The 23,860-nt window shown below is 48.6% G+C and overlaps 1 protein-coding gene across 9 annotated transcripts in view; it reads right to left on the bottom strand.

The window, feature by feature from the left end:
* The window catches only part of ZBTB7C (zinc finger and BTB domain containing 7C), a 373,957-nt gene that overhangs the window by 46,192 nt on the left and 303,905 nt on the right, over positions 1-23,860 (bottom strand). For 2 of the 9 annotated variants that reach the window (XM_082354578.1, XM_082354584.1), the window contains one exon: positions 3,522-3,568. The exons of the other annotated variants lie outside the window; for them this stretch is intronic. In XM_082354578.1, the coding sequence (XP_082210704.1) occupies positions 3,522-3,568 (47 nt within the window). The remainder of the gene's footprint in view (positions 1-3,521; positions 3,569-23,860) is intronic. 9 annotated transcript variants of the gene reach the window in all.

Genomic DNA, 23,860 nt, shown 5'->3' with positions numbered 1-23,860 from the left:
ACAATTAGCAGAATGAGATGGGTGGTACTTGAAAACATCCTATTGGTGACTCTGATATGGCGTGCCCCTAGTCCACTTCAAGCCTCCTTCCTCTTATTGAGGGTCCCTGCAATAAACACACAAAACTGGCGAATGAGAAAGGGTGTGTGGGGCACACCCACAGACCCAGCAAACCTGAGCCTAGTACAAGGCCTGGCATGCAGTAGCTGCTTAAGATGAGTTGTTGAATGAATGAATGAACGAGCAGAGAAGTGGGGTGAGAAAGTACAGTCAGTGCATATGTAGAGGATACCAAAGAATTCAGCCGCTTTCAGCAACAGAGGCATGTGTGAAAGTGGTGGGAGGTGAGCTGCTGAAGTTACAAGAGCTAACTGTGGCAGCAATGACCACGTTTACTGAGCACCTATAAGTGCCCAGGCACTAGGTCACACCGTGTCCTCCATCCTCACTGACGGAGTTGGATCTTACCATCACCATCTCCCAGCGGGCAGGACCAGCACTCAGGCCCTGCTTGATGCCCCGCTGCCTCCCCTGGTGCTGAAGTAAGAGGTTGGGTAGGACTCATCATCAGGCTCTTTCCATCCCCTACCTTCCCCAGCTCACATGGCAGACCCAGCCTGGACTTAAGCTGCATCCACCCAGAATCAGAGCAGGCCAGGGCCCATCTGGGAGGGCCTGGGAACCAGGCAGCCAAGCATCTGTTGTTTGAAGGAGCAAGCTGCCCACCAAATGTGACTCTTCCTAAGGCAGATGGAGCTGAAGGTCACAATCTGGACCCTCAAATGGTTCCCTCAGGCTTGGAGGTGATGGGAGATTTGGGTGCAGCTGGATTCTGTTGCTAAGATGGCCCTCTAGTGCATCTCCCAAGATTCCAATATCCCTTCTCATCTGTTTATTCATTCACTTAACAAATAATTATTGAGTACCTACGATGTACCAGGTTCTGCACTAGGAAAGGAGTCCTAAAGGGAGAGTGCATTCTAAAGGGCCTGTGTCTCTAACATCTCTGAGATGGGAACACAGGCCCCCGGGGCCTATGCTACAGGTGCCAGCACAAAGGTGGGAAAGTGTGTCTTCCCGCCTCTGCAGAGAACATAGTGCGGGCCCCTCGTGGTGTTCCCTCCGGGTGGGCAGGGCCCCCTCGACCTTGGGTCTGTACCCTGGCCCACACTCAACAGGCGGCAGCAGGCCGGCCATGCAGGATCAGTGCAGCAGGTCCCAGCATGAGGACAGCAAGTTGGCAGGTGCACAGAGCAGGAGTCATGAGACACCCTGGGCACACGGAGGATCGTGGTGAATGCAGCCCCCAGACTCGCTGAAAGCTCAGCTATAGGAAACCCAGAGTGGCAGAAAGAGCCAGCGGAATACTATTGTTTATTACTTCCACTGCGACCCTAGTTTATACCCAGGGAGTATGGCACAGGAGACACAGGCTGTACTTATGCTATGGTTATTAGGAATTATAGAGGGTTTTTTTTTTGTGAATTGAGTTTAAAGTCACATAACAGAAAACTAACCATTTTAAAGTAAACAATTCAGTGGCATGTGTACGTTTGCAATATTGTGCAGCTGCCACCTCTATCTAGTTCTCAAATACATTCCTCCTCCTAAAAGGAGACCCCATAGCCATTTAGCAGTTACTCCCACCTGCCCCTCCCCCAGATCCTGGCAACAACCAATCCACCTTCGGTCTCTATGTATTTACTCATTCTGGATATTTCATGTAACTGGGATCATATAATATGTGACCTGCTCTGTCTGGCTTCTTTCACTTGGCATAAGGTTTCCATGGTTCATCTGACTTGCAGCATGCACTAGCACTTCACTCCTTTTGATGGCTGAATAATACTCTGTTGTATGGCTCTGCCACAATTTGTTTATTCATTTATCTGTGGATGGACTTTTGCATTGTTTCAGCCTTTTGGCTATTGTGAATAGTGCTATATGAACATGTGTGTTCGTTCAACAAGAATTTGAGTCTGTTTTCATTTCTTTTGGGTCTTCTCCCAGGAGTGGAATGGCTAAGGGAATGAGAGTTTTTAGAGCTGGGATGAACTTAAAGGTCAGTTAGTACAATTTTATAGATTGGGAAACTGATACCTGAGGAGATTATCTGCCCTGCTGGGGGTCACATATGTGTCAGGATGTGGGGCGTGGCCAGAAGCCAAGTCAAAAGCTCTTCTAAGTTCACCACATCTAAGTGAAGACTCATTGCCTGTTGTGTGGGTTCCATGTTGTGGAGGTTCCGTGGTGTCCAGCACAGAGCCTCTTGCACGTGATAGGCACCAAATATTTGTGGAGTGAACGAATGAAAACAAACATCTACACCCAGTTTTTTAAAGCATTACCCACTCCGAAAAGGGAAGTGCCCATTATCCCATCTTGGAGGTTCAAAGCATCTTGGGGAACAATTCTACAAGGGTCAGAATAAATGTGCCCATCGAGGAGATAAACTCCACCGGAGTGGGACCAGGGGGTTGCCTGTCACTCCACTTCCTAACCTTTTCCTCCCTGACTGGTTCAACTTCTCCTCAGTACCTCCCAGAGTAGGGTGGGTGAAGCTGGCTGGGCCTTACTGAACCACAGTGGCCCAAGGAGAAGGCAGCCGGCCCACCCCTTGGCCAGAGACTCTCAGGGCCCATACGCATGATGGAATGCCCTCACTCTGGGAGAAGGCGATGGGCTCGAGCCTGTCTGATAGGCCAGCTGTACCATTGGGTTCTCATGGTACCAAGCGGTTCTATTTTGTGGGGCATGATGCAGCCCCCAGGACTTCTGCTTGGGATCTGTGGTTCTACTTCCAAGGAGACCGAGCAAAGGCACCTCTGCCGGCAAGAAAGCCTGGTCTGCAGGCCAGTGGATGAATGCCCAGGTGTTATGGGGCACGGGCAAGCTCCTTCCTCACCTTTCCACCTCCTCCACCATCTGCAGGACCATGGAAACTTCTGTCAGCCACAGAGTGAGGCTATCCTAATGACACAACTGTTCCTCCAGAAACAGGGAGCTGTCACCACACAGGTGCAAAGCCCACTGATATTCTAATAGTTTCTCTGGAACCCACGTGGTGTTGAGGCGACATCTCAACGTCTCCATTGGCTGCGAGGTGATAGCCTCGGATCAGATCAGCCCTGCATGGAGTACAAGGGCTTCTGTGCCAGTTTGCTGTCAACCTGAACACTTCAGGCACCTCGGGGGACAGTGTCCTGAGTCCTGTGCCCAACAGCTCTAGTCTTGAACAGGCACAGATGTGTGACTCTCAGGTGCCTGAGTGTCCATTGAAGTCATCGGTGCTGCCGGTAAATGACAGTGCAGCCGGGGATTTACCTTGTCCTTCCGTGGAGGACACTTCTTTATAGTCCTCTGTAGACCCCAGTGACAGTCCATACACTTCAGGTGTTGACGTGCATGAGTAAGTGAAGGGAGCCACAAACAGGACTCAAATTAATGCACAGGAAAGGAAGGAGCAAGGGCTTGAAATTCACAATTCCCAGGTGTCGTTCCACCCCCCATTCTATCCCTACCTGGCCTTGGCAAGTCCTTTTACCTCTGCAGCACTCAGTTTCTGCATCTGTAAAGGAAGGAAAGGCCTCTGTACCATCCCTTCAAGCTCTGAAGTAATCTCTGTACACGGGCACACGTGTACGTCACATTGGAGATGTGACAGCAGGCTGTGGCTGACATGGCATCGTGGGACGTGCATTGAGCTGTCCCGACACACAAGCTGCCATGGGCTCTGCCAGTCGCTGTCTTGGCTGCACACAGCTAGGTGTGTGGGAGCCATCAGAATCCGCAGAGCCCGCGTTCCTCCCACCATCCTCCTTTGCCTCAGCCACTCCAGGGAGCGTGGGCGAGCCCAAGGGCTCCTTCCTGCCTCTTCCCCAATTTGGAATTTGTGCATTCTTTTATGCACTCATCCTCTGTTTAGCCTCTCATCAAGCATTATTGCACTCTTCCTGGGAGCCAGACCCTGGGCGGATGTACAGCTGTCCCTGGAGGAGCCACAGCTGAGAAGTCCAGGCAGCCTCATGCGCAAATAAACACGCTCTCTCGAGGGTAATATTTGAGGATAAAGATGTGTACCGGGAACAGTGGGGCAGCAGAAGGGAGGTGTCAAGGCTGTTGGGTGGGGCTGAAAGGAGGACTGAAACCACCTTAGAGGAAGTGGCCCTTGAACTAGCCCCTGGGGGACCAGAGAGGACCAAAGCCCAGCGGCCCCGAACAACTGGCTAAAGACCTGAACTGCAGGTAAGAAACTACAGGCCCCCTGCACCCCCATCTCCCAACCCAGTTCCAGGCAGCCTCCCATCTCCCTGGTCCACTGTGACCCTCCCCTTCCAGTCTCTACAGATCCACAGCCTGATGCCCACAATCAGCATTTCATCACCTCTGATGCTGATGGTTTGTCCTCGGAGACAAAACCCTACAAGATCCTGGGCCTCATCTCGTATTCCTGATTTCTCCAGTGCCTTCCAGAATCAGGGGTGGGCATGGGGCACGTGCCCCCAAATGATTCAGGGTTCATCTATTCATCACAGTGACACAGCTGCCAGGCAAACGGTGCCCCAGGCGGCTGTCCTTCCTACAGCAGGTGGTCCTTCCATACACGAGCACACAGAGTGTCAATAGGGGCAGCCGAATTCCAGTTTCCCCCAAGAACTAGCCCTCTCCAGAGATATCACAGAGTGTCTCATTTTACTTAGGGTAAATCCCTTGAAATGCATGAACAACAAAAACTAAAATTAACGTTCTTCTTGACGCAAATATTCAAGATGGGGAGTAGAAACCTCTCCTGCAATGAAAATGAGACCTCAGGGGGCCAGCTCTCAACTCCAAGCCAACTAAACAGCCACACTTCTGCTGATGCTTGGCATGGCCTCCCATCCTGCGACTGGTCAGCACCTCTGGAACTGTCCACGTCATGACCAAAAAGTCTGACGTAGCCTCTGAAAGGGAGGCAGTTCTGTGGCAGTTTTAAAGGCTGTGATTTGGCTCATTCGAAGGGATTTCTTTCCAACACCACCATCAGGGTCCTTCTCCCTCTCAGTCCCTCTCCTCAGATCTCAGCGTACTGCCTGCAAATCGACAAGTGTCCATAATCAGGTTCAGCTCAGCAAAATGTTTTAACTCCTACTATGTGCCAAAGACTCTGCCTGAGCTTTCCAACATGGAAGCCACCAGCCCATGTGGCTACCGAGCACGTGAAATTCGGCTAGTCAGATGAAGATGAGCCGTGGGGGTAAACTATACACCGGGTTTTGAAGACTTAGTACAAAACAAAGCTAGAGAATAAATTACAAATAATTTTTATACGAATTACATGTTGAAGTGAATATTTTGGATACATTGGGTTAAATAAAATATGTCACCAAGATTAATGTCACCTATTTCTTCTTCTTTTTTTAATGTGACGACTAGGAAAATTTTAAAGTGAATATGTGGCTTGCATGATATTTCTGTAGGAGAGTGATGGTCTGTATACTAGAGAAGAAAAGCATCACAATGGTTTGGGGCTCTGGGGCATTCTGAGTAAGTTGAAATTAAAACAGTCTCCATAAGGCATTTGTTTTCTACATTATTATTTGCTAGTCGCTTGTACCACCTGCTTGGAGAAGATTCCAACACACTGAGCCTTTTAGCAGGGCAACAGAGTATGAGATGTTTGGGGCAAGAGGTGGGATCTGACCCATCATTATTCTCTGCAGGTGAGACTACAGGTAAAACTCTTTCACAGTGATCTCCAGGTGTGATCAAATTGTTAGGCAGGTTGGAATTTTCTCAACATACCTGCGTTGCTAGCAATCATGTTCATGATCTGTAGGGACCCAAGATGGAAGGAGCTGTCACTCAGGCCCTCAGCAGAGGACCAGCAATCTCAAAGAAATGCTGGAATCTGGCTAAGAAAGGAGGAGACGTGTGCAAACAGTCTCAGTTCCTCACCTCCCTTCTGGGATGTTTGCTTGTGGAGAGGTATTAGTTAGGGGAGTTCCATGACCAGATATGTGGAAAGAAAGAAGAAGTACAGAGAGGCAGTATACTCTGTGTCCCTTCCATGGGCTGGGCATGGGTTTTATGTAATCTCACTATCCTCACCACAACCCTGCTGGGTGGGTATAGGCCCATTTTATAGATGAGAAAACTGACGCTCAGAAGGTTGACTCACCCAGGTACTAATGCAGGTTGCTTCTGACTGCCCCCCACAGAAATGATTTGATGCATAAAACTGCTGGGGGATTAGGCCTGGCCTAGAAATCAGGCCACATGTCCTGGATTCAAATTTCAGGAGTTGGGTGATCTTGGACAAGCGGCTTTCTCTCCCTGAACCTCAATTTTCTTGGGAAAAAAAAAAAAAAAGTAGGTATTGGTGGACAAAACCAGTGTTTCTTTAATTTTTTTCAACTATAACCGATTATAACACTTTTTTTCCATGTCCAGGATCTAAATCTATGTGTGTGTAAAACGGAAAGAAAAGTTTGATTGAACAATATTTACTTTATTCTGTAACATCTTATGGAAAAACCTGAAAGAACTTTTTGGCCAACCCAATACATATGATGCATGTTAACATTTTCTAATCTATTCTATTTATATATATATATATATATATATATATATATATATATACACACATATATATATATATTTAAGCTGGTGGATTGCAACCCACTAGACTGATCATATGACCCATGATAAGCTGCCACCTACAGTTTGAAAAACAGTGCTCCAAATGATTGATTTCCAAGCTTCTCTCCAGAACTAACATCCTGAGGGTCTGTAAGCACCTCGGTCTCCGATCAGCTCTCCCCCTGCCCCTCGCGCTCCACCCACCCTGCCCCTCCTCACACAGATGAGGCCCAGAGAACTTAATTTGTTTCTCACTGGAATCAGAGAAGAGACGAGAGGCGCCTGTAAGAACACTGCCTCCGACCCATCAAGAGGTCCCCTTCCGTGCAGGCTGTTTGCTGGGACATGGAAATCTCTCTATTATAACAGAATGCTTCTCTGTAATAGAATTTGTTATAATGGGGCTTTACCATTCAATCTAGCAGCAAAATACATTTCAGAGCCCTGGAAAAGACATACCTGAAGTCCCCCTGATTGTAAACAGTGCCAGTGTAAGGAAACCCCGTTGCCCCTTTTGATTACAAGGTTATAAAGAGCCTTATTTTGGCAACCCCTATCAGGAGCTTATTTTCCCTCCTAGCTCGTCTCTGAAGAAATGACGGCCTCATCCTAGGGTGAGGGGCCGGGTATGCTCTAATCCCATGTGGTGAATGGGGGGAATCATGACATTCAGACACAGCCGAGATGTCTGCCAGGGTTGTTACAAAGAAAGCCTCACCCCTCCCCGACTTCCTGCTAGTGCCTGTGCAAGGTCTCTACACCAGGATGTTCCTGAAGCTTCTGTGGGCATGAGGCCTCCTCTGCATCCAGGTTCCTTGTCTATGACCCCTGGGTGGATGTCCCGGTGTGCTCAAGTGTGGCACTGAGAAGGCAAGCAGGGGGCATGTGGCCCCGGCCCCAGAGCAGCTAAGGATGTGAATGGCACTGGGGGCAGGCCCAGCTTCCAGAAGGCAAAAGGAGGGCCTGGCAGCCAGGAGCAGAGGTCAGGGGCAAACAAGGCATGAGGTGCTGCCACATCAGGCCACTCCTCCCCACGCTGGGCCTTTCAGTGACCCTCCACGTTGCCTTGAGTGGGCATATGCCTGTGTTTCACTTCACAGTTTCTTTTATTTCACTTGTCATGTTAGGAGCTGTTCTATCTTCAGAGCTGGCTTAACTCCTAGGAGTGGTGGCAGGTGGCTCCTGGGGCCCCAGCCAGCCTTCCCTCAGTGCTCCTGCGCCCCTCCGGGCTGACTCCGCTGGGGCCAGCACATCTGCACTTCCCTGAGGTAGTCAACAAACCCCTGGAGACCACAGTGGGCCGTGAGCCATGCACAGGGGAATTGCTCAGGCCCCACCAATACTACGCCCAGGCCCAGGCCTCACGGCTCGTGCTTACACAGTTTCAGAGCCAGCGTGGGCAAGACGGGCTTCCAGAACTCTCTCGGCCAGAGCTGAGCCCTCCCACACCCTTCTCAGGCTCCTCAGGTCCTGCATCAGAACCTGGAAAGTCTGCAGTTTTCAGCGCCTGGCAGGACATGGGCAGAAGTTGAGGCTGCTTGTGTGGGTTCAGGAAGGGCCTCTGTCACCCTAACCCCTTTCCTACTGTCCCCGCAAGCCTCCTCGGCTGGCTGATGCCCATAATTCCACAACCAAATTCCTCTGGGGCAAGACAAACCTGGACTTTAGCCCATGTTAAAATGCCCATATCTGGGAGTGGCATCTTTAGAATCTTACCAGTCACTTACATCTTAGAATGAATGAGTTCATGCAAAGCAACTCAGCTGAACTAAAGGGCTTACCTGTGTCTGGGCCTTTGCTGGGCCTTATGGTGGAAGAAAAGGCAAGAAGACATAGTCCTGTTGTCAAGGGGCTGTGGTCTAGTTCACAGGCTCCTGACAGCAGGCTTTGAGGGAGAGCTGGGAGTGTGCTGGGGAAAGGAGGTGGAGGAGCGGTGAGGGAAGGGACCCATTTTCCCACCAAGTATGTTTAGCCTTGTGATGCCTGCCCGGGGGGCTCACTACCTACCCCTCCCCCAAGAGAATTTTCCCCAGCAAAGAAGTTTGTCACAGGCAAATGTTAGACACAAATTTGTACTTCCTGAACAAACATGAACTGACAAGGAGTAGAAGATGTAAAAACACAGCCCCTAGACCAGGATTAGGATTCCTGCTCTGAGATCTAATAGCTGTGACTCTAAGTGACTTAACCTCTCTGCGCCTCAGTTTTCTCATCTGTCAAGTGGAGAGAATAATAATAATACCTACCTCCTAGGGTTATTGTGAGGATCAAAAGAGTTCTTAAAGTGCTCAATAAACATTAGCTATTAATAGTATACAAGAGTAAATCTCTTCAGGGGAAACTGAATGTTGACTGCTTAGAACTGGACTTCAGGCTCACTGCAAGGGGTGGGGGTCCGGACAGACTCTGGGACCCTTTATGAATGTCTGGGATCTTCAGAGACGCCTTCCTGCCCTGGCCAGTGGCCCTGCTTTGTCCAGTGGCAGGTGCAGTGACTCTGGCCCTGTTGGGAGGTATCTGAAGGGCTCCGGCTCCTTCTCCAAGCACTTCTCCAGATCCCTACTGCTGCCCTGACCGTGCCTGGCTCATCTCAGCCAGCGGTCATCCGAGGCCAGGGAACCCCTGGCTATCCCAGGGGCAGCGTGGACAGCAGGGTCCCCTCTTTGCTCTCCCTGCGCTAGTCTACTCTGAACACTGCTGGCTGACTCATTTAGGAGAACAACCTGGATCATGTCTTTCTCTTGCTCACTCATCTTCGTTGGGTGATTAGTACTTAGTGCTAAGTACTTGGTACTTAGTACTTCGCCCTTGGTGAGGAGGACAATTCCTTAACCTGGCATTCACGTTGCCTCCACCTTCTTCGTAGGCTTTTCTTTTTCTCGCTGCTGTTCGTACATAATAATCACAGTGAGCACTCATCGAGCTCTTAGTTTGTGCCTTAAACTGCTCCAAGGACTCCACGTGTATTATCTCATTTACTCATCATAACAACCTCCTGAGGTAGATACTATTCTTAGCTTCATTTTATAATAGGATATTGAGGCACATAGAGGTTAAGAAACATACTCAAGGGAACCCCACTAGTTGATGGTGGAGCTGGGACTGAATCCTGGAAGCCAGGCTGCAGAGGGCCACCCCAGCCTTCTTTCAGTCTGGATCGCTTTCTGTTCCCCCAAAACGCCGGGCAGGTCCGGCTGCTCACGTCAGTTCTCTCACTGCCTGGAGTGCTCTCCCACTCTCGTCACCTCCAGACTCCCATCTTGTCCACAATGGAGCCCACGCAACTGGGTTCACGTGGAACTAGGGAAGAATGCCCTACTGGTCAGGCAGGAATCATCTTTCCCTCTTTGCCACTTGGAGACGTGTGTGAACATCCTTTTACCTGCCTCATTGGATCTTGAGGGCCTGTCTGTGCACCTTTGATCTTTCTGCAGCAGCCTGGGCAGGATCAGGACCGTCTCTTAAATGAGTGAATACGTGATGTGCAACAGGTTTTAAACTTTGCAGAGACTCTAACACTTCCCATCTTATTTAATACTCATGACTTTGTGTTGGGGTGGATATTGTTATCCCCACTGTGCAAACGATAATAATAAGTACCACTTGTTACGTACTGTGCTAAAGGGTTAATATATATTTTCTCAATAACTCCTTCCAGCTATTCTGAGAAGTAACTATAATGATCCCCATTTTCCAGATGAGAACACTGAGGTCAGAAATGCTCAGTGACCTTCCAGGATCATGCTTGGAGCCAACCCTGAGCCTCCCAGTGCTGACTTATACCCTTTTTCAGGATAAACTTGCATTTTAAATAGGCGATGTTCTCATTCTTGTTACTCTCCCACTTCTCCAATTTGATTCAAAGTGATCAGACCTGTAAGACCCCTCTGAAAGCTGGGCTGAGGGACCCGCCACCTCATCCCCATCCCCGGCTCCTGGGAGCTGCTTAGTGGCTGCTGCTTGGTGCTGGCTGTTACAGGACCAGTGACTGACAGAGCCCAAAGGGCTCCAGATTTGTCTTACTTCTTAATGCCCTGCTTTTGCCGTTTTTCCCTATTCTACTTCATTCTTTTCTTTCTATTCTTTAAAGCTACCATTTACTTTTCAAAAAGCCTAAAAACAGTAGTTAAATAAATATGTAAATAAATCCTCCTCATCAAGGCTGTACTCTGATCATTCACCTTAAATCAAACGAAACCCAGGCCATGCATAGGCTACAGTGCTAAATAGGGTTAAGGAAGAGAGAAGTGGTAGAAACAGCCTTAAGTTAGCCTGACAGGAGCTCACAGAATGGACACATTGCTCTGAGGCTGGGCTGTTAGAGAAACTGGCCTCGAAGGATGGATAACATTTAGGGATGCATAAGTTTTAGGCAGAGAAGGGGCTGGGCAGACGGTCTATTAAAAACAAAACAAAAAAAACCCCCAAAACCTGTAAAAACGAAGGAACAAAGAAATGAATACCGAAGATGTGTTCAGTGTATCAAGTGGTTCCATTTTGGTTGGTGTGATGGATGGATAGAAGGAAACGGCAGGTGTGGACTTGGCAGTGGGCAGGTGGTCAAATTATGGAGATTCTTCAATGCCAGCCTAAGGAATTTGACCTTAATGTGATAAGCAGTGGGGAGCCACTGAAGATATTTGGATGCAAGAGCAATGGGTTGAAAACACAGTTCACTCGGTGGTGGTGTGCAAGCAAAGTTCCCTGGGTCTGGTTTACTAATCACAGAGGGAAGAAAGTGCTTGGGAAAAGTGCTCAGAGCCTGCATTTCTAATCAGCTTCCAGGTGAGGCCCATACTGCTGGTTCAAGGGCCACACATGCAGTAGCAATGTGAGAAAGTTTCGTCCTAAACCCAGATAGTTGTTTTCCACCCTTCAAAGCTTTGAAAAAATACTTCTACCTGGCTCCTCCAGCCTAATTAATCAGACTCGGGGGTGGAGCCAGGCCTGGGTAGAGTTTAAAACTCTCCAGGTGCGTCTGGTGAGCGGGTAGGGTTGAGACTCGCCATCCCTAACTCCGGAGGTGAGCGTTCTTCTCTTCCCAGGTCCACCAAGGGTAGTTCCGTGAGTCAGAACTCGGCACAGGCAGTGGGAGCATGGCCAGTAAGCAGAGCCGTGAGGTGGGCAGCCCCAAGCCCTCCCACCCTGGCCAACAGCCGGCACTCGGGAAGGCTCACATGGGGTGGGACGCAGCCATGGCAAGTGACGTGAAAACACCCACGTCCAGAGACGGCATGCTCTTTTTCCTCCGAGCCCCCTGATTTTCTCAGGTCATAAAAGGGGAACGTGAGGCAGCAGCATGCACTGGGCCAGTCACGGGTCCTGCCTCCGTGTGCCCAGGATGGGGGAGAGGAGGTGAGCTCTCCGCAGCTGGAGCTCCACCAGAGCGCTGGTTGGCAACCGGGGCAGCTTGCTCTTTGGCGCTTGGCTACCTGGCCTCATCCCAGGCTTTGAATCTCTATCAAAGGGTGTTAAAAGTCACGTGCAATGACAGACACCTACGGTGTTCTAGGTGTAATTCCACACGTTCCTGAACAATCACGGTCCCCGGGTGAGGAATGGGGAACTGGCCTTACAGACGAGCAAGGCAAGAAGAAGCAACCAGGTTCTCTCTGAGCTACTGCACATCCTGAAGGCCCCAGCTGGGCTGAGCATGCTCAGTGAGGGGCATCAAAAAAAAAAAAAAGAGCAGAGGCTGGAAGATGAGCAAAGGAATATGGGTCCGTGAGAGAGGCTGGGACTATGAATGCTTCACATGACCTAGGCTTGCCTTTCGAGCCTTGGCTGTCTTCAGTCCCCTTCCAAAGCCTTAATTTCCAGAAAAGTTGGGCAACCAGGCCACTTGGCTGCAGAACGAGTGTTTCCTGCTCCCTCCCTGAGCTTACCCCAGGCCAGAGAGACTCACTCTCTCGCTTCTCTGTTATCTGAATCAGGCCCACCTTCCCCACCCCGCCTGGTCTTGTCGGGAGACGCCAGCCCACCAAGCTCCTTCCTCTCTGAACTCCAGCAGCCGCTGCCCTGGGTGCCCCTTATCTCTTCACTCGGCTTCTCTCTGCAGCAATGCTCTCCATTAGAAATATATTGCAGGCCACGTGTGCAATTTAAAATTGTCTGGTAGCCACATTAAAAAGTAAAAAGAAATAGGTGAAATTAAGTTTTAACAATATATTTTAACCCAATATGTGCAATATGTGATTGTTTCAACATGTATCAATCATGAGGCATGTTAAGGTTTTTTTCTTGTCCTCAATCTTTGAAATCTGGTATTTCACCTTCGTGGGCACCTCGGTTTGGAGTGTCCGCATTTCAAGTGCTCTATAGCTACAGGCAGCTATGGCTACTGCACGGACAGCTCTAGACTGTATGCACTTGGGGGGGCGGGAATCGTTTACTAGCGCTCACAGATGCCCTGGATACGGGAGCTGGAGGAAATCTCAGGACCACCTGCTCTAACACCCTTGCTCTGCAGGTGCGGAAACAGCCTCAGCTCACGAGGGGAGGGACTCGCTATAAACCACAGTGACTAGAGGGTCTAGCCAGGCCAGAGATCTGTCTTCCAAACGAGACCCCAATGATCCTTCTGTGTCTCAGTCTGTGTGGTCTTCTCTGTGCAAGAATACTCTGCCCCTTTGCCCACCGTGGGTCCTGGAGGGAGGTGTTGACTGATCAGTGCCCAGTGGTACCTTAGGGTCCACTCAGTGGCCTCCGTTCATCCACTGGGCAGAGTCCAGCGCTCACACTCAGGCCAGTGCCTCCTTTTAACCCCCATCTCCTCCAGTCCTGGGTCAAGCTGTGACCCAGGAGAGAGAAGGACTCAGGAGGAAGGAACGTTGGCAAACAAGCCAGGTGTGGATGCCAATCACACAGTTCTTGGCAGCAGAAGCCATTCTGGGAATCCTGATGCACTAATATTACAATCATGAGGCAACCATCCATCCAATCAGCCACATGCTTGTTTCTCCATGCTGGGTCCACACCTCCAGCCACAGAGCCCCAGCTGAAATTACAGGAGTACCACCTCCACTTCCTACACTCTGCATCCCCTCTGCAAGCCTACTCAACCCCGTCCTCCACACTCTGAACACTGGAGGCTACTAGACCTCTCTCGGGTAAGCCTATCAGCTGAGCTGCATGCCTTACAAGGAGCGGCTGCGCTGTGCCCACACCTGTTTATGCCAGTTGTGTTTGTTATTGTTATTTCACAACTTAATTAAATATAATGTAAATTGATGAAATAGAAATTCAAAAAGAAAGTAAACTGGGGATTTCCCTCGTGGCGCAGTGGTTAAGAATCCACCTGCCAATGCAGGGGACACGGGTTCGATCCCTGGTCCGAGAAGATCCCGTGTGCTGTGGAGCAACTAAGCCTGCGAGTCACAACTACTGAGCCCACGTGCTGCAACCAGTGAAGCCCGTGAGCCTAGAGCCCGTGCTCCACAACAAGAGAAGCCACCGCAATGAGAACCCCGCATACCAAAATGAAGAGTAGCCCCCGCTCGCCGCAGCTAGAGAAAGCCCACACGCAGCAACGAAGACACAATGCAGCCAAAAAAAAGAAAAGAAAGTAAACTGAAATTTACATGCAAATGAAAGTGACAGACTCAAAGGTGAATCATTAAAAAAATGCTGTTCAATTAGGTAGGTGTGAATGAGATAATAAAATATTGGAAAGCAAACCAGAAACCTAGAAGAATTTTGTACTCAAATATGCTTTGCATGTGTCTTTAAGTTCTTCACTTTAATAAATCCATTCTAGAAACCGCAGAAGATGACTTATTTATGAGGATGTAAAGTTTATGCAAGAAGAACAGTGGGGAACGCCAACCACTAAACCCATATATAAATAAGAGGCCTTGACCAACCTCAAGAGATTAGTGAAGAAATGTCCACATATATTCTAAGTCAAAATATTTAAGGTATTCATATACCTTTGGTTTCCGAGGCCTGCTTTAACTGGCTTTTTGGGTTGACTCATTAACTGTGGGTTCTAGGCAAAAGCTGACTAAGTCAAATTTTTGCCCTCTGGGGGAAGCCCGCGATATATAGCTGATCTCCACTGAACACTGTTGTTGAAGGTGTGAGGGGCATCTTGCGTTTTAATATGGGGATCTTGTATTGGTCAGGGACCAGTCAAGACCAGGTAACTCAACAGAGAATTTAGTGCGGGGGGCGCATGTGAGAGAAGTCATGAGTAACGACAGTAGGAAGCTGGTAGAATACCAGGAGAGGAGATGGTATTAACAGAGCACTGACTCAGAGCTTTCCTGCAGGTGCCAGAACCATGGTGGGGATACCTGGGGGAAGCTGGAGCCACAGACAGGACACAGGCATGGTAGAGATGCCACCAGATTTAAAGAAGGGTGGGGGAGAGAGGGAGACACCTGGTTTCTCCCTTCCTCCTGCCCTCCTGCCCTGAGTTAGTGTCGCCCATTGGCCAAACCTAGCTAGAAACCCTCTGGCAAGGGAGCCCGGGCAATGCAGCTTTCGGGTCAGGCCCCCGCATGCAGAGCAGAGTGGGGAAGAAATGCATCTGAGGATATACAGGCCTAGGACTGGCCCAGATCTCCTGAAATCCAAAAAGGCCCCACTCGATGACTCAGAGTGGAATTTAAGACACTTTTAAGGCTGATCATGGAAAAGTGCATATTTGAGGCCGGAACAGGGAGATTGCTGTCCTCCTGCTGCCCCACAATTGTGCTACATAAGTGACTGCTTATTCCGAGGCTGGCCTGCAGGGCAGCTCTGAGGAAAAAACAGGGACAGGGATTCCTTCAGATGCAGACACAGGAGTTCACAGAAGAGGAGGTAACGAAGTGCCCTGGGAAGGCTGAAGTGTTCGGTAAGAGGCAATGCCGGGCTGCACTCCAGCCTTTTAATTTTTAGGACTTTTAAAGCATTTGTAAAGGCTTTTAAAGTTTAATAGGCTTCTTGTTGATTCTAACCAAATCTAAAAGACGGCTAATTTAAATGGCCATTGCACTCTGTTTTGGCCATTGTCCAACTGCTGTCCTGAAGTCAGATGCTCGGGACCCCATGGGCAACCTGGTCATGGTTGCCTAGACAATGATGCTATCGTCTGGCCGGGCCCCTATCATTTTTTTCCCTCTTGTTTTCAGTTTACGTGCAGCCGTTGTGGTGACTATAAAGATGAGGCAGCTGATGTTGAGGGTTGTGGTGGGTCATAGTTGCAGCATTTTACTAGCATTTAAGAGACTTGGCTGCTGGTAGCCACCAGCTATGTGACTTGGGGGCAGGTCACTTCATCTCCCTGGGTCTCAGGGTCCTTGTCTGTAAAATAAGGGAGTTGAACTGACGTTATGCATTTCAGGGTCATCCCTCTGACATCACTTTCCATCATGAGGGCTTTTAAAGGGAGTTGAAGAAGGAAAGGGATTTTAGGAAGAAGGTAGTTTGAGTTCAGGCAGACCTTGGAAGAAGTTAAAAAAAAAAAATTCCTGAGACGAGATTCCCCTCCTCCCCACTTATCATATGCTTTTTCCCCTAAAAGTAGAATTCTAAGGAATAAATCCTAGTTAATTGAGAGTTCTGGTTACTTGGGGTGCACTTACTTAATCAAGGTTTCACTGCATTTTCAATTGCAGTGAGTTACACAGTGGTTTGCATATGCAGTTACTTCCTAAGTGACTTCTGTTCCCTGACCTCATATCTGTTTCATTAAAACTGAACACTTTGAAAAGAAAAAGGGAGCATGGAGCAGGATGGTTCCACCTGGATACAGCTCTGGGGAAACAGCAGTCAAGGTGATAAAAAGCAGCATCCAACCATGCCCATACATTAGCTGCCCTGCCTGAGAGGCAGTAATGGTATTTTCAACCACACTTCACAGCGCTTTTCAACCTGGTGAGGCATTTCTAGGTTATTCTTCTCACTCTGGGGCAGGTAACTTTTTGGTGCAAAAATCTCTCCCAACTTCCTCTTAGTAGAGACTGTAATTGAACTTCGGTGCTAAGCGATGTAACAGATTATCTCAATACTCCCTAAATGCTGTGCATCAGAACTCAGGCATTCTTGGGTCTAGACAAAAATAAGGAGTCCTTGAATACCCATGGCCACTTTGAGGCAGTTTTGTGGCAAGTAGTCTTGTTGCCGTGTCTTCTAGAGGTGGAGCAGAGGTCTGCGAAAGCAAAGCCATTTATAACCTGCATTCTCATACCAACCAGAGGTCTGGTGGTCAAAGCAAGAGACAGCAAAGTGAGCTGGGAGGAGAGTCCTAGGGTAGGGTCAACCAGTGAGGATCCCAGTAACTGATTACTGGGTGAAGGAATGAATGAATGACTGCGTCTCGCCAAGGTGTCCTCCTGCAGCCCACAGCTGAGGGACAGATGGCTGTCTTCTACCAGACAGGGAAAAGCCCATGGCCTGCAAGCTGACAAACAGCTGGGAACCTCTTATGCAGAACCCAGCAACCGCAGAAGCCATATTTCAATCGGGCGGGTGGGCTGCAGTCAAGGCAATCACCCAATCTCTCCTCAAAGCTTCCCTTTCTCCTGGAAACTTCTGTCACTGTCCGATAGCACCTGCAGTTCTGCCTTTACTGGGGACTCAGGTCCCTGGTTCCACGAATGTCCTACCCCTTTACAGAAGTTCCTTTTAATTTAGCAGGTAAAAGTGCTTACATTCTTTTTGTAGGAAAGAGAAAAAGGAGAAAGTGCCCATTGTGAATATCTGATTAGAAAATCAAAAAATAGGAGGCATTTTGGATTCTTAAGAGATCGTGTGAGAGCAAGCAAGGGAGAGAGAGACAGAGAGAGGAAACTGAACCACAGGCCTGATCTCTTAAAGACAGGTCACAAGCTGAGCTGCGACTTTCTATGAAAGCTCTGAAACGCCAAGCTCTCTGACTGAAAATGCACTTTCTGGGCAGGGCACTTAGACAGAAAGGAAATGGGGCTCCTGATGACATCAGGGCGGCCACAGATTGCTTCCTGGGCTCTGGCATGACTTTGTCCTTATATTTTTCTTTTAAAATAATTATCAGGATGTGACGGTGTTTGACAGGGAGCTGGCAAAGAGGGAGGGCAGGGGGCTGGCTGGATATCAGGCTGTTTAGGGGTGAGGGCACTGCTCCAGTTGTCAGGGACGGGGGTGAATGGAGAAGGGAAAGCTGAAGAGAGGCTTTCGCCTGAGGTGGAAAGGCTAAATCTCAACATGGTCACGAAGCTTGTGAATTAATGTTACTCCATCTTATGTGGCGTTTGAGAGGAATGCGTGAGGAGAGGGTGAGGAGGTATGGTGAACCAATTCAACTCAGTGACCCAGCCACCCAGGATCTGCTTTTTGGCAGTTACCAGAGTCTTTGTGGGATCTACGTCATTTTTCCCTGCTGGATTGCAAGTCCCTCAGGGAAGTCTAAGTTTAGTTTATTTCTGTGTCCCTGCTGCCACCACCACCATCACTGCCATCACCATTCCCATTGTGGCCTCTACCGTTCCTACCAAGGCGTGGTCAGCAGATACAGAGAATAAATAGGAAGGAGACTCCTCTGGGAGTGTCTGTCTGGCCCCTGATGACCCTCTTTTCCTAAAAACTGGCTCCTCTCACCTCATAGAGTTCCCTGGTTATTAAGGAATGCTGCTCACTGACCAGAGTTGATTGGACCAAAGGTAGATAACTGACTTAATCTCGAGTAGCCCAGACTTTCCCTCCCTGTGGCCAGACCTGATGGCCATACAGATATGAATCTTGTATGCCCATCTATCATGTGCAAGGAAAATCAAAGAGAGCTGATCTGTAGAGAGGAAAGGATCAACGAGTTGTATAGAGAGAAGCCAAGATGATGGATCAGAAAGATGATGGACCAGAAGCCCAGAAAGATGGACAAATATTGAGGAAGTAATTGGTTACCGATGGCTTTCCTGGTTCCAGTCTCTCATGAGGTCTGGCTGTAGTGTTTTCCCTGCTTTTAAGACCCATGACATATCCCTTTATCTTTGTAATAAATGGTATTTTCGGCTTAAACTAGTTTGAATTGGTTTTCTTTACTTGCAACCGAAAGCATCCTAACTTTCAGTTACCACCCTGCCCCTCTCAGCAGGCATCACTAATAGATCACAGTGATCTTCCTGGTAAACCTCCTCTGAATCCTTCATCTGACAATCATTACCAATTGAGCCAAGCTAGTAGATGAGATAAAAATCTACTGGCACAAACAAACCCCACAAGCTGTTAGCTAACCCAAACTCTATGATGGTCTAGAGTACCAAAAAGAGTACAAGACGAGAACATGGGAGGGAGTGAAATATTTTGACAGGGACTTCTGAGCAAGGACTTGAACGTTCGGTGTGATTGTGCAGTGTCAGAGATGGTCTGGGTGCACTTCAAGTGTGAGAGATGACAAGGGCAGTCTTTATGGGTCAGTCACTGTATGGTGTCTTCTTATTCACACCTTACCAGGCTGTCTCTGGGTCTCAGAATAGCTTTTTGGTGACTACTGTTGTTTAGGATGCTCTAGAAAGATCTGCTTAGAAAAGGGATACTAACCAAAGCCAAAAGTTGGCCTCATACACAGCCAGGATGCTTGTTCTTCTACTGCTTCCCAGTTCCCTGTGGGACTTGGAGAAGGACCAAAAGACTCGGATGGTCTTGGTGTCCAGGCCTGACTTTGTTACCAGCGCACCCTCTCTAGTGAAATCCTGTGCTTTGGCTTCCCAGAATCCATCCCCCTTTTCTAGCCACAGCTTCTGATTTTCTTTTGTGGATTACTGGCTCCCACTCTGGTCCATGTGGTGGAGGACAGATTCCATATCTGGTTCCTGGGAGGAGCATGTGACCAGGCATAAGCCAATCAATGAGTTCTATGCTCTGGCTACAGGGATTGGTTCAGGGATGGACATGTGACTTAAGACAGCCAATCAGGCTCAATCAGAGTGAATCCTAAGGCTTTGTCTTTAACAACCAGCAAGAGGTGTTTTCTTTTTTCTACTGGACTTGAGCTGGAGAGGCCATGAGGCTGTCCCTACTGCTGCCATCTCGCAACCTTGCTGACCTGAGAGTGAAGCCAAACCGTGAGGGAAGCAGAGCCAGGAGACAAAGAAACCCGTGTCCTGAGTTTCTTGAGCCTGGGTGCAGGGGGTATCTGAATCTGACCCTACCCAGGGATTGTTGCCAATGCATATCCTGTTTCGCTTCAGCCAGTTTGAGTTGGGTTTTCTCTCATTTGCACCCAAAAAGTCTTATCACACTCTGCCTTGGTTACCTCATCAATAAAATGGGAATAACAACAGCTATCCTGTGTATAGGATTGCTGCCAGGAATAACTGAGTGCCTATAAAATGCTTTATTAATTACCAGGCAGGTCCTAGAGGTAAATGAAAATACCACTCCACTCCAACAAATGGTTTTGGGAAGGGGCGTTGAGTATCCTCCAAAGAAAAATAAATGTGAAAAATGCTGTCTCATCTTTCATACAATTTATGCTAGCACGATGCCTGGCCCAGAATAGCTGCTTCATAAATAACGGTCATGTGTTCAAAGCCTTTGAAAGAACACCCCTCCCATGTCTTACCACTGGCCCTCTGGGCTTTCCCCAGTCCCATCTTGTAGAGCATTTAAATGGACTTCACTCTCACTCTGGCTTTGGCTTAAACTTTGTGATTGCCCAGCACCCCCTCTTCCCCTACATACACCTTCGAAAACCCCCAAGCCTACTTGTTTTCTACCAGGGGGGTGGGAGAGGTTGCAAGGCGACAGATCCAGCGGAGGGACTGGGCAAGTTTGGTGATTAAATGTGATTCCTAAAAATGAACTGGCAGAGTGCAGTCCTACCGACCCCTCCTGCTGGCTGGGGTGGAGGGTGGGAATGAAGGCGGCCCCTCTGATAAGGAGCCTGGTTATCTCTGGTGTCCAATCTCAGGCAGCTGGCAGCGTTTCCCATCCCGCCAGCACAGGTACAGTGGCTCCGTTAATGGCCTCTTTCCCCAAATATCAGTCATCACCTAAGACAAGCCTAATAAAAGGCTAAAGGCATCCACTCCTATACCAACTTCTAACGCAATTCACTTTTAAATTATTTGTGTCTCCGTTAAGCTGCTGGGCTGCAGCCCTTCTCAAGTTCCTCCTTCGAAGTCTGAGCCCCCAGGCACTCCCAGGAGGGGGCACCCACACTGCCATCTCTTTGGCAACAGTAAACTTTTCAGTGGTGATTTCCTTCTCTCTTCTCCCATCAGCAGCCCCCCACGTCAGGAACATTTGGTTTGAAGGAGTTGGACGCCTTCTCCCAGGTTTTTCTCATCAAGCATTCCCTTTTTTACGTTTCCTCGTTGTCAGCAGATTAGGATTGAAAATAATTTACATGGAAGTAGGTGATTCTACAGTTCAGCCTGCATGCTTTTGACAATTAACTAAATAAACTGCTTGGGGTCACTTGGAGTAACAATTCACAGACTTGCCTGTGACAGGCAAAAGTTAAACCCCTCTGTGTGCACGACCTCCCCACGGGGTGAGGGGGAGGCTAGTTCTGCAGGAGGGAAATTCAAGGCATCTTATTATTCACCCGCTCCCTTTCCAGTTCTGACCTTAAGAGTACTCTTAACCTTCCTCCTCCAGCTTGCTAATGGGGAAATAAATCTTGGGAGAGTATCTTAAATTCTTTTTTATCACAGACTGTATCACCAAGATAATAAGACCAGCCTTCAGAGTAACCATTAAGCCACAGAAGGTGTGGTCATCATTTATGATTTTTTTAGCCTTAATTGCTAGACAGACACTTTAAGTGGGAAGTCTGTCTAATGAGCCCAGTCATTAAAACATCAAAAACTGTTATCTGGGGTTTCTATTTTAGTTAGACATTACATTATTTTAATAAGGGGGCCGCATTTCTTGTCACAGGGTTTGGTAATGGAGGCTGAAGCAACCCCCTGGGGACTGGGGGAGGCGGAGGGGGAGGCAGGCTTGCCTTTGGAAAACAAGGTCGAAAATCAAGCCTGAGCCCTGGAAGGGGGAGAAGGGGGATGCAGATGAGCAAGTCTGGGAACCCGATCGGGAGGAGGAGAGCCCTGCTGTCAGGGCAGTGGGGGTCCAGGGCTGGAGCCACCACCCTGGCCCAGGATGGGAGAAAGCAGGTCACGGGGCGTTCTGGCCTCCTTGCACATCATTTCAGAGCTTTCTGATCTGTCGCCACACCTTGGTGCACAGTGTCCTTGGCCTGGAAGCTCCTCTGCTCTTGGCCTCCTCCTGGCTGCGTGGGGAGGGAGGAAGCCTGCAGGCCCGCCCAGTCCCTGGCCTCCCCGAGCCGCCCCTCCTCATCCGAGCCCATTTCCCCCTCCTCGGGCCTCACAACAGGCATTCTCAGAGCTGCCTGGCGGCACCCGATTCAATTCCACACTGGGCATTCTCAGACTGAAGGCTCAAGATTTCGACAGTCATTGTTGGCTACTTTATACTGATCTGGACCAGCACAGTCCTATGTGAGCCACAGATGCAGGCGATGTATGTAATTTAAAATATTCTAGTAACCACATTTAAACAATAAAAATAAACAGGTCATTTTAAGGACACAGTTAAATACCAACATATCCAAAATATTATCATTTCAACATGTGGTCAATATTTTTTAAATGGTTAAGGATCTCTTTTACGTTCTTCTTTTCACACTAAGTCTCACACTTCCAGCTCATCTCAGTTTGGACCACATTTCAAGTGCTCCAGAGCCACCTGTGGTAGAGATGACCGTATTGGACAGAACAGGTTTAAGCTTTGGTTTTCCAAGTAGCTAACTGTTACCGAGCACTTACTCTGTGCCAGGCACTGTTGTAAGCAGTTTACACGTAATAATTCATTTAACACTCACAACAACCCCATTGAGTAGATGCTACTATTATGCCCATTTTACAGATGAGGAAATTGAGGCAGACAGAGGTGAAGCAACTTGCTCCAAGTCAGAGCTTGTGAGTGCTAACACCCAAATGGGGCACATTGTAGGTATGGGCTCAGCATATATTTGAAGCCTGACTGTGGGGCCCCTTGCTCATTCTAAATGCAACTGAGCCCTAGATGACCCAGTAAATGTGCTGACAAATTCCCCACCACCCCAAGCCATCTGGGAGCTGCTGGTTCCCTCCCTCTGTGTGACTGACACCCCTGGCCATGGAAGCCCCAGGTAACCACCAGCTGCTTGTCTGGGGGTTCGTGTCTAATACCAGGAGATCCTCCTCAAATAGGAAACTTGCCAACAGGTAGCTCCTATTTTGAAAAAAAAAATCAAGAGGTGAGCTAAAAAGACATCCTTTTAAAAAAAAAGAAAGCTTTTGACACTGACAACTTCTGACATTGAGGCACTGGAGAACATCCTAAAATCCACCATCAAACCATAGGATAGCAACAGATGACAACAAGAAAACATTTCCATGGTTATTATCACTTCATCATCAAAAAGATAGGTATGAACAGTGAAGGCACAACATACTCCAGCCTGGTAGATGCTCAGTAAATACTGGCTGGAAAGGTTAGCTAACCTAGTCTTCTTGGAAAAGTAGATAGAGCTTGATAGAAAGAGTGATCGTCCATGGTAACTATTTCACTCCAGACACAACTGAGAATGGTTATCAAAACCAGGAAAATAGAATAGGATGACCTAAGCAGACAGAGGTTTGCATGCAAGGAGTGATGTCTTGGTGGAGGATGAAGGCAGGCAGGGCCCAGGGCTGCACTGCAATGATATCCCACACAGTCAGCCTTCCTCACTAGACCAGCGCAAAACACATAAAAGTGGGCATGTGAAGAAGGGACGACAGCTTTTCAAAAGGGGGACAGAATTCACAGCATGATTGTTTGGTTTTATATTAGAACCCAAGTCAACTGATTAAATTTATAAAGAAGAGAGGCAGGAAAGGCAAATATAAGACATGGAAGACCCAGTTGTATGTGTATACAGGAGAAGAAAATGCCAGGGTGCTAGTGGGTCACAGACCAGCCCAAGACTTCCAAAGGTCAGAAAAAGCACATTCCCAGAAAGAGAAACGAGAGGTCTAGTCTGGCCCCTCCAGGGAGGCAAAGATTCATAGAAAAACAACAAAGACACCATCAACAACCAAGGCCTCTGGCAAAGAGGAAAGGATCATGGTTTACTGAGTTGAGAGAAGAGAAAGCTGGTGGGATGCAGGAGATTCTGACCCAGCAGCACGCAGATCTCGGCACAGGACAGAGTCACGCAACCTGGGTTGAATCCAGCCCAAACAACTCCCTTGCTCTGTGGTCTTGGTCAATTTCTTCACCTTTCAGA

Source organism: Balaenoptera borealis (assembly GCF_965194805.1).
Source record: "Balaenoptera borealis genome assembly, chromosome: 14".
Lineage (NCBI taxonomy): Eukaryota > Metazoa > Chordata > Mammalia > Artiodactyla > Balaenopteridae > Balaenoptera > Balaenoptera borealis.
This window is presented reverse-complemented; position numbering and strand designations above follow the sequence as displayed.